The 17,500-nt window shown below is 44.3% G+C and overlaps 1 protein-coding gene across 1 annotated transcript in view; it reads right to left on the bottom strand.

Moving 5' to 3' along the window:
- The window catches only part of frem2a (FRAS1 related extracellular matrix 2a), a 71,429-nt gene that overhangs the window by 9,003 nt on the left and 44,926 nt on the right, over positions 1–17,500 (bottom strand). Inside the window, exons 7-16 of the mRNA XM_063202507.1 lie at positions 13,058–13,207; positions 10,665–10,874; positions 9,404–9,601; positions 8,136–8,300; positions 7,005–7,187; positions 6,502–6,632; positions 5,451–5,624; positions 3,990–4,293; positions 2,532–2,663; positions 1,486–1,817 (exon numbers count right to left, since the gene is read on the bottom strand). Coding sequence (XP_063058577.1) covers positions 1,486–1,817; positions 2,532–2,663; positions 3,990–4,293; positions 5,451–5,624; positions 6,502–6,632; positions 7,005–7,187; positions 8,136–8,300; positions 9,404–9,601; positions 10,665–10,874; positions 13,058–13,207 — 1,979 coding nt within the window. The remainder of the gene's footprint in view (positions 1–1,485; positions 1,818–2,531; positions 2,664–3,989; positions 4,294–5,450; positions 5,625–6,501; positions 6,633–7,004; positions 7,188–8,135; positions 8,301–9,403; positions 9,602–10,664; positions 10,875–13,057; positions 13,208–17,500) is intronic.

Genomic DNA, 17,500 nt, shown 5'->3' with positions numbered 1-17,500 from the left:
CAGTAGTGCAGAGAGATACGGGGAAGAATTGGGAAAAGACCTGATTTTGAACTCGAACCCGGGTCCCCAGATTTATGGTATGGCACCTTAGTCCACTGAGTGATGAAGTGGAACACACACAAGAAAATACACCGAAAAAAAATCCGGTGAGATCTTCTAAGATCTCACTGGTGGATTAAAACATTGCTGTCTAGGTTTAAATAAATGTAAATTTAAATAATTTAAATATTATATTCATTATATTTTAATATAAATACATTTAAATACAATGTCTATTTTTGGAGGTCAAGCCCAGAGTGCGGACCACTTTATCACATTGTCTACCACTTTTGTCCGGCACCCGGGTTATTGTTTTTGTGAATGTGCTTACTCCAAACTACAAACACCTCAGCCCACGGAGACACGGCGCCCCCTCACCCTCAGGCATTTATTTTTGACTGTCCTCCGAGAAGGCGTCTAATGCACGCGCTGCATGTCTAAGCCCAACTTAAATTGAAAGTGATTTCCTGGCTGCGTAATATTGATATAGTTGTGTGGAGGGCATGGGGGGAGTGCGGCATGGCTCACTGGACTGCGAAACTGGATTTCAACTTGGGATTGCCGCCTCTCCCTTGCTCTCTTCTCTCACACACAGTAAAAAAATGTAGCATTAATTCAACACTAAGGGAATTGATTTAACATCTTGTAGATTGTATTTGGTCCCAGAGTACTCTCTACGTGTTGAATTGACACTGCCATTTTGGCTGTGTATGTGTGTGCACCACAGTGGCATGCAATATGAACACAATATATAACTGCCATTAACAACTCAAGCACGTCTATACTTTACACAACACAATGCAGAGTATATGCAGGATTAATACTATTGGGTGGCACAATATCTAGTGGTGGTAGTACTCTCATAACATACAGGCATACTGGCCATGGGGACCCACGTCGGAATCCAGCCAAATGGATAATTTCCAAACCCTATCCCATATCTCTTTCCCAATCCTATTTTGTCATTGCTATACCTTCCTATCAATAAAGGCCCAAAAAGCCTGAAGTGTATCTGGAATAGATAGTCACCTGCTCATCCATGTGGAGCGAATCATAATGCTGCTATTTCAGAAAAATGTTCCACAAAGTGAAAGAAATTGGCCAATGCATCAGACCAATGAAAAGTAGTATGAATAGGATGAGGATGGAGTCATGTTATGTTTCACGGATGCTCACCAATCTGTCCAATCAAATCATAACGTTGCCAATTCGGATGATTCCCACAAATACTATTTTCAGGCCAACCAGCACTGAACTTTTTCCACACGTGAGTGTGTTACCCGGATGAACCTGTTGACGCCCACATTGTTGTCCGGGCGATTAGGTGCGGGAATGAACACTGGCACGATTCTCAGTCAGCCTGAATGCGCCAAAAGTGAAATGATACTGGTTGAAGTACCAGGCCAATGAAGAATAAAAAGGCTGAACATTTCTGTCACTGCTCACCTGTCCGTCGGTGCCGATGGAACCTCCACAGTCGGTCAGCAGCTCCGACATGTCGTAGTAGCTGACGAACTCCCAGAGACAGGCCTCAAGGTTCAGGTTGCGGTAGAAGCGCAGCGTGCTGTCGCTGCGGAGGGGGGCGCTGTACTGGTACGGGGAGGTCTCACCCACCGCCTCGGGGTTGCGCGTGTCCTCGGTGATGAAGCCGTAGCGCGTGCTGACCTCGTTGTAGTCCAGCAGGTTGGAGCAGCGGTGGTTGCCCACACGCGTGCCGTCGGGGCTCAAGGTCAGCTCGAAGTTGGACAGGGGACGCGTGGAGATCACCGGCAGCATGCCTGGTCAGAGAGAGAGAGAGAGAGAGAGTAGAAAGAAAGAAAGAAAGAAAGAAAGAAAGAAAGAAAGAAAGAAAGAATGAAAGAAAGAAAGAAAGAAATGCATTAAAAAGTGAATGAAACTTAATTGACATGGGTGAGACAAAGAAAGTCAGAGACAGTGAGAAAAACACTGAAACCATTGCCAACCAAAAATGAGAAAGGGAGGCAAGAGTAATTTTCAGGAGATTAGTTTCAAATTTGGCTGTAGCCACTTGTTGGGCTGCCCAGCAGTTGGGGAGGAGAGGAGAGGAGAGGAGAAAAAAGGAGAGGAGAGGGGAGGAGAAGAGGAGAGGAGAGGAGAGAAAAGGAGAGAAAAGGAGATGAGAGGAGAGGGGAGGAGAGAGGAGAGGAGAGGAGAGGAGAGGAGAGGAGAGGAAAGGAGAGGAGAAAAAAGGAGAGGAGAGGGGAGGAGAACAGGAGAGGAGAGAAGAGGAGAGAAAATGAGAGAAAAGGAGATGAGAGGGGAGGAGAGGAGAGAGGAGGAGAGGAGAGGAGAGAGGAGATGAGAGAGGAGAGGAGAGGGGAGGAAAAGAGGAGGAGAGGAGAGGAGAGAGGAGATGAGAGAGGAGAGGAGAGGAGAGAGGAGATGAGAGAGGAGAGGAGAGGGGAGGAGAAGAGGAGGAGAGGAGAGGAGATGAGAGAGGAGAGGAGAGGGCAAGGCAGGTTTGTCCTCACCATCGATGTGTGGCATGGTGACAGTGAGCTTGATCAGGTTGGCATGGTCAGGATCGTCAGCGCCCGTGTAGCGGAGTTTGGCTGTGAAGGGTTCAGCGCCCACCGTGCCCACTTTGCGAGGATGGCACATGCCTGTCATGAAGAACAAAAGAATAGAAAATCCTCAGCATTAGCACTTGGACGACAGATCACAAGCAAAGCAACTTTTGCAAATATTTTTTCTGGATGATTTCTTTCATTTGAAAGTCATGAAGTGGAAAAAAACAAGACAAATCAATGCAGGAATACTTGCGAAGGATGACAGATTACACACAGAGGAACTTTTTTGGATTTTTTTTCTAGATGATTTCTTTTATTCAAGTTGGATGATAGGATATGAGCCGAGTAGAATCACAAATGTGACATCTCTTGGAAAACAGCAAAGCTGTAGCTCCATTTCTGCTTGGCTGTCCTCATTCTGTTAGCTGGGATTTGCATAAATGGTCGATTATCACTGTAGTAGACTGGGTTACAATTTGCCAGAATATGTCATGTTTTAGTGACATGTTCAGAGTGTGTGTGTGTGTGTGTGTGTGTGTGTGTGTGTGTGTGTGTGTGTGTGTGTGTGTGTGTGTGTGTGTGTGTGTGTGTGTGTGTGTGTTTTGTGCGTTTGTATATATACAAATGTATCTGAACCCTATGTAAATGCCATTTGTGGGCTCAAATAAAGAATTCAACATGTGTGTATGTGTATGCAAGAGAGACATGAACAGAGAGTTTGTACAAGTATGAATTTGACTGTTTGATTGTGACTAGAGGGCTGAAATAAAGATAATGGTGTGTGCGTGTGTGTGTGTGTGTGTGTATTTATATTTCCAATGACATAATATTATTGGACCACAAATGTTTTATTTCAATTTGAAGCAGCCGCTCAGGGCGGGAGGAACAAGGAAATAGAGTGCCAATTCCCATTCATCTCAATAGGAGACTTGAAACAATGTCCTTTAAAATTCTTGCCGAGTCTACTCCATTTCGATCAAATGGTAGTTTCCCTTCTGTTTCCATGGACTATCTCTCAATTCCTGTGTTAACAACAAAGCGGGAACTCTGAGTACATCCTGCCAAGATGGTAAACTGTCCCCAAACAACCTCAGAACGATTTAATGGAAATTATTCCAATGGTCAGTGTCAACTAAGTTAGCCCTGCCGAATGATAGAACCCTCCAAAACAAACCTTTTGTAATCATTGATTTTTGAATACTTAGGTGCAATTCTAAAATGCTACGGAATTTATCACTCTAATTGATCCTTTTAACCTTACACAGCATGTAAAAGGAGAAACTGAACATCTACAAACCATTTTGGTGTGGCTGGTGAAGATCAAAGTTAATTTAGAGCCCTGCACCTACAGTACAGTATGTCCATTTCGGCTGTGTTTGTGTGTAGGTGTGTCCTCCAGAAGTGTGCTGTGATCCTCACCCTCCTCCTGGCTGATGGTGATGACGGGGCTGCTGAGCTCCAGGCCCTCGTCCCCGTTGGAGTTGACGGCCCTGGCCGCGCACTGCACCCTGGAGCCGGCCTGGAAGTAGACCGAGTCCAGCGTGATCATCTTGGAGGAGGTGAAGAAGGTGTCGAAGTCGGCCTCGCGCATGGGGCTGGTGACGCCGTCCGGGCCTGTGGGGGCGCTGATGAGCCAGCGGTAGCGCGTCAGCGTGTCGTTGATGTTCTCACTCACGCAGATGGAGCCCGTCTTGTCAAAGTCGCCGTACCTGGGGTTGCAGGCCTGTGTGTGTGTGTGTGTGTGTGTGTACGTGGGTGATCAGGATGTGAAAACGGACACAGAGAGCAGAGAGAGACAAAGGAAAGTTAGCGCGGTGAAATATCATTTTGATCTATTAAAATATGCCCCCCTGTAAATCCACTGTCGCCAGAAAGGCAATGACCTAGTCATAGTGTATTACTAAAGGCTCTGTGCTATGGCATAGTTAGTGTAGCCCCTATGGCAGTAAAGTCTTTTCAATGACTATCACAGCGTTCAACTGTTGGAAGAGTGGGCATAATAAGGCTATCAACAGAGAGAGAGAGAGAGAGAGAGAGAGAGAGAGAGAGAGAGAGAGAGAGAGAGAGAGAGAGAGAGAGAGAGAGAGAGAGAGAGAGAGAGAGAGAGAGAGAGAGAGAAAAAGTAGACATAAAAAAGTGAAAGATTTTTAGTCATTACTTTTTTTGTTAAGACATGTAGAAGTGTTTCCCTTTACATGAGATGTTTTGATGTTATACTGTAACATCATATGACGAAGATGGAAGATGGTTACACTGTTTAAACATGTCAGGTAGAGAGAGAAAAAAACCCTGAATGACTAGATTTAACAAAGACATAATGAACGCAATACAATTAGGGGATATTTGAGTGTGTGAATGTGGGTTTTTTTGGGGGGGGAGGGTGCTGTCAGTCAACCTACATCTATTATCTTTTTTTTAATATACTTGTTTAATGATTAGGTGCTTTAATTGAGGACAGCTGTCTGACGATGACTGTAAGTCAGCTGCATCAAAAATGTTTTTAACCAACCCTCCCGAGATAGATTATTCCCGATTCCCACATCGGAATTCAAAGTTTCTTTGAGAGAAGAACTGAAACACTTTCAATCCCCAAAAAAGAAGTCCAGTTGTCTAAAACAAAACTTTTTTGACTGTTTTTAATCCTAATTAACTTGCATCTCCGAGTAGCTATAGTCATAGTCCAAGTAGCTATAGTCAAGTTAATATAACATCAGACTTGTATTGGCCCAAAAGCAAGGGTGAGAGCGAGGAGCATGCAACTCCAGCATGACTTCAGACAATTACAGCTCTACTCCCAAGCAGAAGATGTCAAAGGAGATTGACACATGCCAGTGTGTGAGGAGAGCAGAGCCACCGCATGGCGTATGCAGCGTAGCGTACCGTGACACAGACGACAGGATAGCCAGCGGGGGGCTGCAGCTTCTCTTGGGCGCCGACGTCTCTCTTGCTTCTGACGCCGTCATAGTGCAACAGGGACACCACCCGCGGCAACGAGGGGAAGGTGACGTCTGCCATGCTATTGGTCTCCTCGATGTAGACGATGGCCTTGGTCATCTGTCGAACAAAACACAGCATGGGGTCTCTCTCTTGTCTCGTCAGCCTCGCAAGACTTCAAGTGGGCCACGTTTCGACAGATTGGTGCTACTGTCACTGCTACTGATGCTATGGATATTGCTGGTGTGTATGCAACAAAAATCTGCGCAAGTTTGCATGTTATTCCAGCTGATTTCCAGCCCAAATAATTGCTCAGAAGAACGCCTGGAAGCACTAAACCCCACTCAATTTCAGCTAAGTCCATTGATTTATATGGCTATAAATCTACAAACAAACCCGCTCAACACCTATTTTTACCTGCAGATGGTCATACTCAACAGCCCGATTGGGCAGGAACTGCCTGATCTGGCAACGTTGGGTGTGCGTGTGTGTACAGAAGGCATCTGAGTTCATATGAAAAAGTGTCGACATGAATTAAATGAGGAGCGAGCAAGTTCCCGTAGACTGTAGTTTCAGAAATAAACATCAGTTGTGCGGGCTGAAGACAATGATGCATGGTTTCCATTGCATGCTGAATAAATATGGTAATATCGCACGGAAGGCCTGAGAATAATGAACACAACACAGATGTTGGAAGCTATTGTTCTAAGTTATCGCTCTAAGTGTTTCTTCAGGAGTTCGTGCTTCTATTAAAAACACGTCATTAGTCATGTCGTTAGAGAGCAGCAAGAGCAATTGAAGGGCAAGGAGTACAATGAAAGTTGCAGCAACTCTGGGGTGAATTTCTCGAAACCATAGTTGCTAACTACGTAAGCTACTTTGTTGTTTTCAATGTCCCATTGACCACTACCCAAGTTGCTAACTGGCTAACCACGAGAAATGCACCCCTGAGATGAGATAACACTGCTATGCATGAAAGTCGTGGTGGCCCCCTGACCTGTATCTCAGCCACCATGTTTTCATCGGCTTTGAGGTGGACGGTGAAGGCCTCACGCATCTCCCTCACGCCGTCGTACAGAATCTCCACCTCCACGGAATGCTCCGTCTCACCCTTCTTGAACTCAACATCTGCATGGATGGATGACATCAAACAATTACAGCCTCTTCTGTTTATGTTGTTTTGAAAGGAAGTGTGCTCAGCTCAAGAGAAATTAATGCATTTCCACTAAAACAACGGTCATATTGAGAATGTACTCCTTGTATTTGTGTCTCTCTCGTAGAGTAGAGTAGAGTACTTTTATTAATCCCCAAATTAATGTATCCCCAAATTAATGACCAAGTCAAACTAGAAGTAACAAGGCAAGCACTGGTGCAACCTTGTGGCTACGTGATGCATTTGAGATTTTCATGTCTAAAAGATATAAATACAGTATGAACTGCTTTTAATTTGGCTTTCAGCTACATGCACATTCACATTCACGATTTCCATGGTTGCCTCACCCTCAGAGATGGGATGGTAGTCTGCTCCGGAGGTGGCCGACCCGTCTTTGGTGTGCACTCTAACCAGGGACACCTTGGAAGTGTCACCTACACGGATCACCGGGATCTTCACCAATGTCACCTGCCCTGCTTCCTTGGGCTCGTTCACGCTGAATTTGATCTCTCCCAGCTTGATGATAGGCTCTGTGGAGATGAAAACCAGATTAGGTTAACCCATTTTAACCTAAAACACCTGCAAAAAACGCATGGTGAATGCCTAGGCCGTTTTTGGGAAAAAGTGCCCTAAGCCTATAAAACCTTAATATCTCCGAAGCACAAAAAAACATGAAACGAAACCAGCCTTTAAAAGCTAAGACCCTCCTCTTACATTAGAATGTGTTCATTTAGCTCTAACATACCCACATTATTAATTCAAAAAAATCTCAAATCTCTGAATGCTATGTCTATGCAGCTCCTGGCGCCTAGGTAAATGCAGCATATACACAGCATCGTTATCAATGGCTTAAGAAAGGACCAGAGGACTATGGCTGACTGTATCACCCCATTGGCTGCAGAGGTTCAGAAAGTAAAAACTCTGCCACATATTTGTCTCAGACAATTCAATGAACCAGATCATCTTAATTAATTTACCACACAACCTCAGCCAGGATCAGGAGTTTTAGCCACTAGTTAGTTAGCCACTTGATTTAAGAGTGACAATTCCAACCAGGAAAATTGCTTTTCAGTTTAAAAAAAAAGTCATTTAAAAACACTTAAAATAATTTCCTTGGAATACAGGATACTAAATTAAGAAATTGGCACTCCCCCCATCTGAAAGCTTTGTTTGGAGCTCTGGATGCAAAATCGATAGTTGTAAATGCTTCCAAAGTGTACCATATACCACCCAAACACACACACTCACACACGCATGCACGCATGCACCCACACCCACACACACCCACACCCACACCCACACAAACACACACACACACACACACACACACACACACACACACACACACACACACACACACACACACACACACACACCCACCCACACACACACACACACACACACACACACACACACACACACACACACACACACACACACACATCTGAAAACTGTGCTTGGGGCTGTAGTAGTCTTACTGTCGGCGGTGTCCTGGATCTTGATGAGGGTCTCGTCCTGGTCCCCGACGCTGGCCCCGTAGGGGGAGGCGCTCTTGGGTGTCCCCAGACGCAGCCTCAGCTCCTCCTCCTCCTCATACAGCTGGTCATCCACCAGAGTCACCACGCAGGTCTTCTCTGACTCTCCTGCAAAGACCAACGGATACACACACACAGACGCACAGACACAGATACATACACAGACATACACACACTCACGCAAATGTGCGAACACACACAGATGCACAGACATGGACAGACACACACTCACAGATGCAGACACATACACACATACACATGAACATATACACAGACATGCACAGATGCAGAGATTCAGAGACACAGACACACACACACAGACACCCACGCACGCACACACAGTGAGAAAGACAACACGCCGGGAAAATGGAAACTTCTGTTAGAGTTTAAGGTGGAAAACAGGTTTTAGAATTTCAGTCACATGACTCATTACAGTATGGTTCAAGTGTCCATTCCGCCAACAAACTTTAATACAACGTTTTGGGCATCCGACCTTCTTTACCTGAAGAAGTTCGGATGACCAAAACATTGCAATAAAGTTTGCTGGTGGAATGGACAGTGTGCAGGATTCCTTTAAACTTGAATGATAACTCCATTGGGATAATATCCTATGCACCTACCCAACTACAGAGTGCAAAAGCGTCTTTGTTGAATCATTACCTCCGCCAAGGAGGTAATGGTTTTTACCTCCGCCAAGGAGGTAATGTTTTTGGTTGCGTTGGTTTGTCTGTTTGTCTGTCTGTTTGTCAGCAGGATAACTCAAAAACTATTCAACGAATTTGGACGGAACTTTGTGGAGGTGTTGTTAATGACCCAAGGAACAAGTGATTAAATTCTGGTGGTGATCCGGATCATGAACCGCAACCAGGACCTTTTTTAAAGATTCTTCACCATTGCTGGCCTATACATCTAGACGCCCCACCTCCCATAGAAAAAAACAACCAACACTTCATTATGAAGCGGGTGACTTTTCCACATAAAAATACCAGCCATTGCTCATTACACTAAATTTACACTGAGTGAAGAAGTTTGGATGAGACCACTCCACATTCCAGCACCAACGTAATAGTTGGTGGTCATTGCCACTGCAAAATGACCAGGAGCACTTAACCAGAGAGAGAGAGAGAGAGAGAGAGAGAGAGAGAGAGAGAGAGAGAGAGAGAGAGAGAGAGAGAAAGTTTAAGCTAAAGTTAAAAGTTGCGTGTCCATGCCTGGTAGGAAGGTGATAAGGGAGGCGTCGGTGTTGGGCCTCTCCTGGAAGTCCTCCCCCACCTGGGCCGAGCCCTGCCGCGTGTAGCACCGCACGCTGGAGCTGAAGCTCAGGTCCCCGCTGCGCTTCACCACGGCCGAGATCTGGCCCTCGCTCTCCTCGCCGGAGTACACGGCCTTCTCAAACTGCATCTTTGGCACTGGAGGAGGAGAGGCAGCGATAGAGAGAAAAATGTAGACGCAGCTGCAGAGACGCCGCTACATATAAGCAGAGTATGCAGAGTGCTTAGGGCGCCAATCAGTGCTTGGGGCACCAACCACTTTGCCCCCAAAATTGGAGCCTCTTAAATTGAGATCATGACATTGAGACGTCATGAAAATTGATTATAAAATAACTAGAGATGCACCGGATCCTGATTTTTAGGATCCTGCCGGATACCGGATCCACTGCTTAAGATCCTGCCGGATCCGGAACCGGATACCGGATCCTACAAAAGGGTTGAAACACATAGCCTACTCGCACACGTGGGCCCTTTTTTATCACGTTCGCTCAAACTATTTTGACTGAAAAGCCTCGGCTACCGGATCCTGGATCCTGGAACCGGATCCTGTGAAAAACCCTATTATCCTGCCGGAACCGGATCCGGTGCATCTCTAAAAATAACAAATATTACATTACAAAACATATTTATTAGTTAGTAGATTATTATATTATTATCATTATTTAATTATTAGCGGGGGCCTCTGACCAGTTTGGAGGGCCTCCAAAACCTTAGCAGCGGCCCTGCGCAGCTGCAATGGGCCAAGGAAATTAAGAGACTTCCGACTTCAAAAACATGGAGATGTTGGTTTTGGGTGTGCTGTGTGTGGGTCATATGTTAAAAAAAGTTTTTTTTAACTGACAATGTAATTTGTTGGGTCTATTTGCATCATTCCACTTGCATTATGCATAATGAATAAATCTAGAAAATCTGTGTGTGTGTGTGTGTGTGTGTGTGTGTGTGTGTGTGTGTGTGTGTGTGTGTGTGTGTGTGTGTGTGTGTGTGTGTGTGTGTGTGTGTGTTTGTGTGTGTGTGTGTGTGTGTGTGTGTGTGTGAGTGTGTAGTGAGTGTGTGTGTGTATGCATACGCGTGTGTATGCAGAGCCTGTCTCTCTGTTTAAGAGTGTAGTAGCAGTGCATGTTTGTGCATGTGCAAGGTTGTGTGTGTTGCTATGTGTGTTGGACTGGCTCTTCACTTATTCATTTCATTACATAACACTCACAGTCGGACACGGAGTCGTTGATGAAGACCATGGCCTTGCCGGGCTCCCCCAGGACGCCGTTGGACGGCAGACGCAGCACCAGCTCAAACTTCTCCGTGCCCTCTAGCGCCGGCTTGCCAAGGTCGTCCAAGATGGTCACCCGGAACGTCTGCATGTTCACCCCCGGCGCAAAGTCCAGGCTCTGGCTTATGCCCACGTAGTCCTGACCGGCTGCAGTTAGAAGAATCAAAACAAGCAAAAATATAAATAAATATATCTAAAAATAAAATATAATATATATATAATAAACACACAGCATGCAGTAAGAATAAGCACATGTAAATAAAGGAAGAGGTCTTTTCCAAAAAGCTATAAAAACATTAAAAACATCATCCTGGCCAGCTGCAGTTTGAAAGACTAAAACAGGCAAAAATATAAATAAATATAAATATATAATAATAAACATCCAGCAGGCAGCAAGAATAAGCTAATGTAAACAAATTAAGAGCTCTTTTCCAAAACATCATAAAGTTTTACAAAGTATACATAAAATATTTTTTAATATTTTTTAAAAAAAATCTGATTTTAAGACAGCGCTAGGATAATAAGAACTGGGTTAGTGATGTCTGACATTTCCAGAATCTGGACTCATTTCAACGATATTACTAACAGAGAAAGACAACGAAAACACTCAAGTTTTGAAAATTGTTATATAGCGTTTTGGGAAAGAGCTCTGCAAATATGAAAAATATGTGATAATAAACACACAGCACGCAGCAAGAGAAAGCCATGGTCAGGCAGCAGAGGTCAAAGTTAGTCCTACACACACAGCGCAAAATGTATTCATTTCTGTTCTCCCTCGAGGTGTGTGTGTGTGTGTGTGTGTGTGTGTGTGTGTGTGTGTGTGTGTGTGTGTGTGTGTGTGTGTGTGTGTGTGTGTGTGTGTGTGTGTGTGTGTGTGTGTGTGTAAAAGAGAGAGAGCAAGAGAGGGAAGGAGAGTGGAAGGACAAGAAAAAAGAGATGTGGAGTGAGGGGTAGAGAGGGAGAGCAAAAAAGAGAAAGTTAGAAAGAAATAAAGAATGAAAAGGAGAGAGAGAGAGAGAGAGAGAGAGAGAGAGAGAGAGAGAGAGAGAGAGAGAGAGAGTGAGAGAGAGGAAGAGAGAGAGAGAGAGAGAGAGAGAGAGAGAGAGAGAGAGAGAGAGATGCTGTTGTGGCATTTTTTCACAGGATCAGAAATCCTATCACCCAGGCAGCCTCCCCTGACTTGGCTGCTCGGCGCAGTTCAGCAAGTTGCAACCACTGTAAAAAGGATTAGCTGCTCTGCTCCCCCAGCACAGCACAATCATCAGGGGCACTTAGGATGGCCAGAGAGAGAGAGAGAGAGAGAGAGAGAGAGAGAGAGAGAGAGAGAGAGAGAGACAGAGAGAGAGAGAGACAGAGAGAGAGAGAGAGAGAGAGAGAGAGAGAGAGAGAGAGAGAGAGAGAGAGGGTTGCCAACTGTTTCCATAGCTGCTGACTTGATGCCGGTCTACACCACAGATTAACCCCCATCCAAACACACACCAGTTTATTGGCAACAGAGGCGGCCAACTGTATTGACAAATACTCCCCAAGCATGAAATTAGTGTATACTACTCGCAGAGCACTATTTTCAACTTGCACTGCAATGCGGTACATTAATTGCGCTATGGATTTGTGTAAAAAGTACACGGAAGAGATTTTTTTTTGAAAATAAAAAAAGAATAAAGCGCAAACTGGCACTGATCCAGGATCTGAGAGTAAATATAACTAAGGACAAGCAGTGTAGGCGGAGCTTCAAATACACACTCATCCCCGCTCGTCTGTTAATGTGAAGTTTCAGTGCAGAGGAAAAAACAGATGTACATGCAGATGACAGAACATGCTGTAGAAATGGAACCTGTGGGCTGAAGTTTTCGAAGGTGCGAATTTGAGTATGACAGGTGTTCCTTTCGTATTCGCAAATAATCTGAGTAAGGTCGGAGGACTAAAATGTGGTGTGTTGGTAAAGGGATGAATAGTGTGTGGGAGTTTTTGCTTTCGTTTTCACACACGCACGTGCAGGAATGTTGGGCAATTTGGTGCCCAACTCCTTTTTGTGCCTTTACAAACTGGCATGGAGTACAGCTGATCTACTGATCTACAGATGATGCACTGAATGCCCATGAATAATCATTGCCAATATTAAGTTAAATGTTTTTTTTTTGCTTGATGTTCTAATTCTGTGGGACACTGGGGCATTAGCAAGACATTTGGCACCCTAAGCGTCTGCCTTGTCTGCCTATGCCTAGCGCTGGCCCTGTACACATGAAAAAAGCTGTAAGTGCTGCCACCAAGGTGGCGTGAGATGTTAAATTGCTGGTGTCACGGGGGCACCCGGCGGTCCACTTTCTTACCTTCGGCAGAAACGGGGTCAGTCTTGCGTGACCGGACCGTCACCGCTGCGGCCTGGGAGAGGTCCGTTCCTGTTCTCCACACTCTCACTTCCACGTAGCCAGCACTTTCATCCACAGAGTACTCCATTTCCCCGAAATAGAACACGGGAGCTGAGAGAGGAAACAGAGAGAGAGAGAGAGAGAGAGAGAGAGAGAGAGAGAGAGAGAGAGAGAGAGAGAGAGAGAGAGAGAGAGAGAGAGAGAGAGAGAGAGAGAGAAGGAGAACAAAAATCAATCACAAAGAAAGCAAAAACAAAAGGAAAAAGCAACAAAAAAACAAGGTAGATTATTTGCCACGAGATCTTGGATCATCTATTCTGTGCCAGGCCAAACAGAAATATATTGCAGGATAAAGTGTGGAGGTGTTTCCTCATGGTCTACATGCTCTGACTAATGGAGATACGACAGATGTTAAAAGCATGCTACCTCCCTGTGGATGAGATCTAAAAACACTTTGACATAAATGTTTATGATAGAGAAAACATCTTGATGTTTGTGATAAAGGTAGTATCCATTCCATTGTATCATCTTCTTAACAACCTCACGTATTTCATGGAATACTACAGATTTTATACACATTTCTGCAGATGTAGTGTTTTTTATTAAGTCTGTCTGAAGCACTTTGAACGGTCTCTGTGTAGATAAAAAGAGTTACATAAATAAAGATTGCCTTTGCTTTTTTCTTGCTTTGCGTTTAAGCTGAAAAGAGAAATGATCTATTATGATCTATTTAGAGTGTTTAGCAATGTGCACTGAAGCTGTTCAGATATTAGAAGTAGAAATATATGCCTTCCTTAAAACTTCCTCCATTTAATCAGAGCTTCGTGATTAGTGTTTATGAGGCATTTTATAACAGAATGCACCTTTTGTGTTTGCGTGGTGTGCTTCAAGGCATAAAAGACATTGCTTTAAAATTCTGTCACTTTTCAAATATAAAAAGCAATATTTTAACAATCCACTCCCTACCCTTTTCCTAGAGCACATTATTTTAATTGACATATTTTTGTATGCCATTTTTAAAAAAGATAAAAGAGCAAAACAAAAAAACCCCTCATAACAAAAACTTGATCCAGCATCCTTGAAGAGCTTAAAGTTTGAGCATTCCTTTCAAAATCACCAAATTAAAAGCCTTTGCCAAGTGAGGAAAACCACTGGATTAAAATAGCAATGAAACATGAGTACTGTCAACTGAAAATGTATCGCTATACGCTTTCACGTTATTTGTTCAGGTGTTTCACCTCTAGAAACACAGAACCCAGAAAAAATGTGGTAGAAAACTTAGTGATGTCTGTTTAGTTTGACCTGCCGCCCGCCTTCATAACTCCTAACTTACATATTCAATTGAGTATCTGTTCTGTAAGTAATTATATCTAATGGCAGATCATGGATGTTAATGTGGGCGGCATGAGCAGAGGCGATTCTAGGGTCAGGTGGGGCCCCAAGCGAAAATGCAAAAGAATGAACATTTGAACCAAAATCGCCACTACTGTAGTACAGTATGCGCTGTAATTCACTATCTATGGGCTTGGGGGCCCCAAGCGGCTGCCTGCCTTGCCTGGTGGCAAGATGCGCCTCTGGGCATGAGAAAGAGTTGGAACTTCCAGAGTAAGAAAAAGAGAAGAAAATTCTTCTCTCATTTTTTGACATTGGTTGTACTAAAGAGCAGCCAAGGAGCCGAGAAAATATTGAATTAAGAGCACGGCACAATCTACAAACCTCACAGCTGGAGCTTGTTTGAGTTGGCTTGTTTTGAGTCCTTCCCCTCCGTTTCCCCCACTCCTGATGTTGTGGAGGCAATGCAATGAGGCTGGGCTGCCATGCCAACCAACTGACACCTTGTACCTTTTTGGTCGGCGTTGTTGTTTCTTTGCTTGTCCGACCAGCAAGCTGAGTGTTTTGATTTATTGATGTGACATGTATGCTTTTGTGTGGTGGCCATTAGGGGATGCCTTTTAAGTGATGCATGCATGTCCTGTTAAGGTGGTAATGTGCATTAAGGTGAGGAATGACTCATTCACACAGTTGCCGACATTTATACACACACACACACACGCACGCACGCACGCACGCACACGCACACGCACACGCAAAATCATCACCTTACACCTTACTTCACAAATGCTCACAATAAATTTTGCTCTCACTCTTAGGCTCCCTGTTTATTTCTGTCTTCCCATCTACCTACTATCTCTTTTTCCCTGTCTTTCTCTTGAACTCCTACTGCTCTCCAAAGACACCTCCAGGGGGAAAGCACAAGTGGTTCAGTACTGGACACATCAAAAGGACTACTGTGTGCTTGGCCGTCTGAAGAAAAATCTAGGACAGCTCCATTATATGTGGGCTTTGGGAAACGCGTGTCAGGGGACACTGACCTGGCTAAGGTTATGTGAGCCATATCAATAACATGCACACGTTATTCTTACATACTGTATTTGTACAAATTACAAATTGCACATATGCATTACCCACACATACTGCAGTCACCACACATGAACACATATACAGTGCCATCCACACACACACACACACACACACACACACACACACACACACACACACACACACACACACACACACACACACACACACACACACACACACACAGATACACACACACACACACACACACACACACACACACACACACACACACACACACACACACACACACACACACACCTGGTACCACCATCCCCTGAGACATGCAGTCCAAGTACCACACACACACCAGCTTCACCCTGAGGGATGTGGCAGTGGCAGCAGCATCTATGGGGAGGCTTAGTAATTACTGTAATGTCTGACACGGTAGTGTTTGTTTAAATAATAGCCCTATGGTTGGGGGGTGGGGGTGGGGGGGGGTGCCTTGGGAATTGCTATTACAGTAATGTGAGGTGTGGGAGTCTCTTCAGGCTTGCCAACAGTGGGGGACAAAAGGGTCAGTTGTCCTGGGCCCAGGGAAATGGGGGGTCGAGAATTGGGACCCCCATTACATTGTATGTATTGAGAGGAGGGGGATTTACATGATTTTGTCCCAGGCCCGGTCCAATCTGTTAGCTGCCCTAGGTCTCTTACAGTACTCATGCACACATTATGATTCACCAACACCGTCTGTCTCCGGAAAACTTTGCCTGAGGAGTTCATGATTGAAATAAGGGGAGGGAAAACTGTCTGCTATTTCTACATCCTCGGGTAAAAAAAAAAAAAAAAACGGTATGAAAAAGAAAACACCTGTTTGCGCCTGCCTGCTGGCTTGTTTATCTCTGGCAGAGTGGGGAGTTAGGTGAATACATTTTGACAGCTTTATGAACACACTCTCTCTCTCTCTCTCTCTCTCTCTCTCTCTCTCTCTCTCTCTCTCTCTCTCTCGTTCTCCAGGAATCAGAAAAAAAACAGCCCAAAAAGTCTCACGTTGGAGATGAAAGATGAGGAAAAGATGAAGAAGCTCACGATGCATTTCTTTGTTTTCAGTCAGTGTCTTTCATTCTGATTCTTCTGTTGCTATTTTTGAAATATTCCTCCTCGGGCAAAAGACATCTCTCTTTCATGACACAAGAGAATGGAGTTGCTCCAAAAAACAGGACGTTTAGCCGTGTTGTAACTGTTAGCGCTCTCCTCCTTCAAATTTCACTGTATGTTGTACTTTCATAGTATTTCTTTGCATGTCACAAATGAAATCCTTGTACTCTTGTAAAGGCGTCAGCCGTCAACAGCAAGCCTCCAGTATCAGCTGTCAGTGTCATGTGACTACATCTGCAATCAGACTTGGTAAATGACCTAGGTAAGACGTGGCCTAATGGTTAGGGAAATGGGCTTGAAATCAGGGGGTTGCGGGCTCGAATCCCTCGTTATCCATGACTGAAGTGCCACTTGAGCAAAGCATCTAACCTCACATTGCTCCAGGGATGGTAACCAATACTCTGTAACTAAATAAATGTAAGGCGCTTTGGATAGCAACAGACTGAAGCATCAGCTACAGTAAGTGTAAGGTAATATATATATATATAATTATATAGCATACGTTCATGCCATATTGTGCAACTAAATAGCCAATAAAATGCATGACTGCTGTGCTGGGTGCTGTGGTGACCTCCAATGTCACGCTAGATTCCTCCACATAAAGTACCATGTTCTTGCAAGTGCCATCTTAAAATTTAATCATATGATATATATTATTTACACACAATGGAATCCTTTATCTTCCAGTGAGTAAGGAAGACCAGTACGTTAGGTAACACTTTATCTTACAGCTTCACAGTATATACTAAATCACAATGGAAATAAATATACTGTGCATTTGAGCTAAAAATATACAGTATGTCCAAAATTGTTACATGTGCTGCATGCAAGTTGCAACTGCAGTCAGTTATATAACTATATTACAACTCTACTACAGAACTGAGCAGA

This window comes from Engraulis encrasicolus, chromosome 7 (assembly GCF_034702125.1).
Source record: "Engraulis encrasicolus isolate BLACKSEA-1 chromosome 7, IST_EnEncr_1.0, whole genome shotgun sequence".
Classification (NCBI taxonomy): domain Eukaryota; kingdom Metazoa; phylum Chordata; class Actinopteri; order Clupeiformes; family Engraulidae; genus Engraulis; species Engraulis encrasicolus.
The sequence above is the reverse complement of the archived record's forward strand: the minus strand, read 5'-3'. Positions and strand labels throughout refer to the sequence as shown.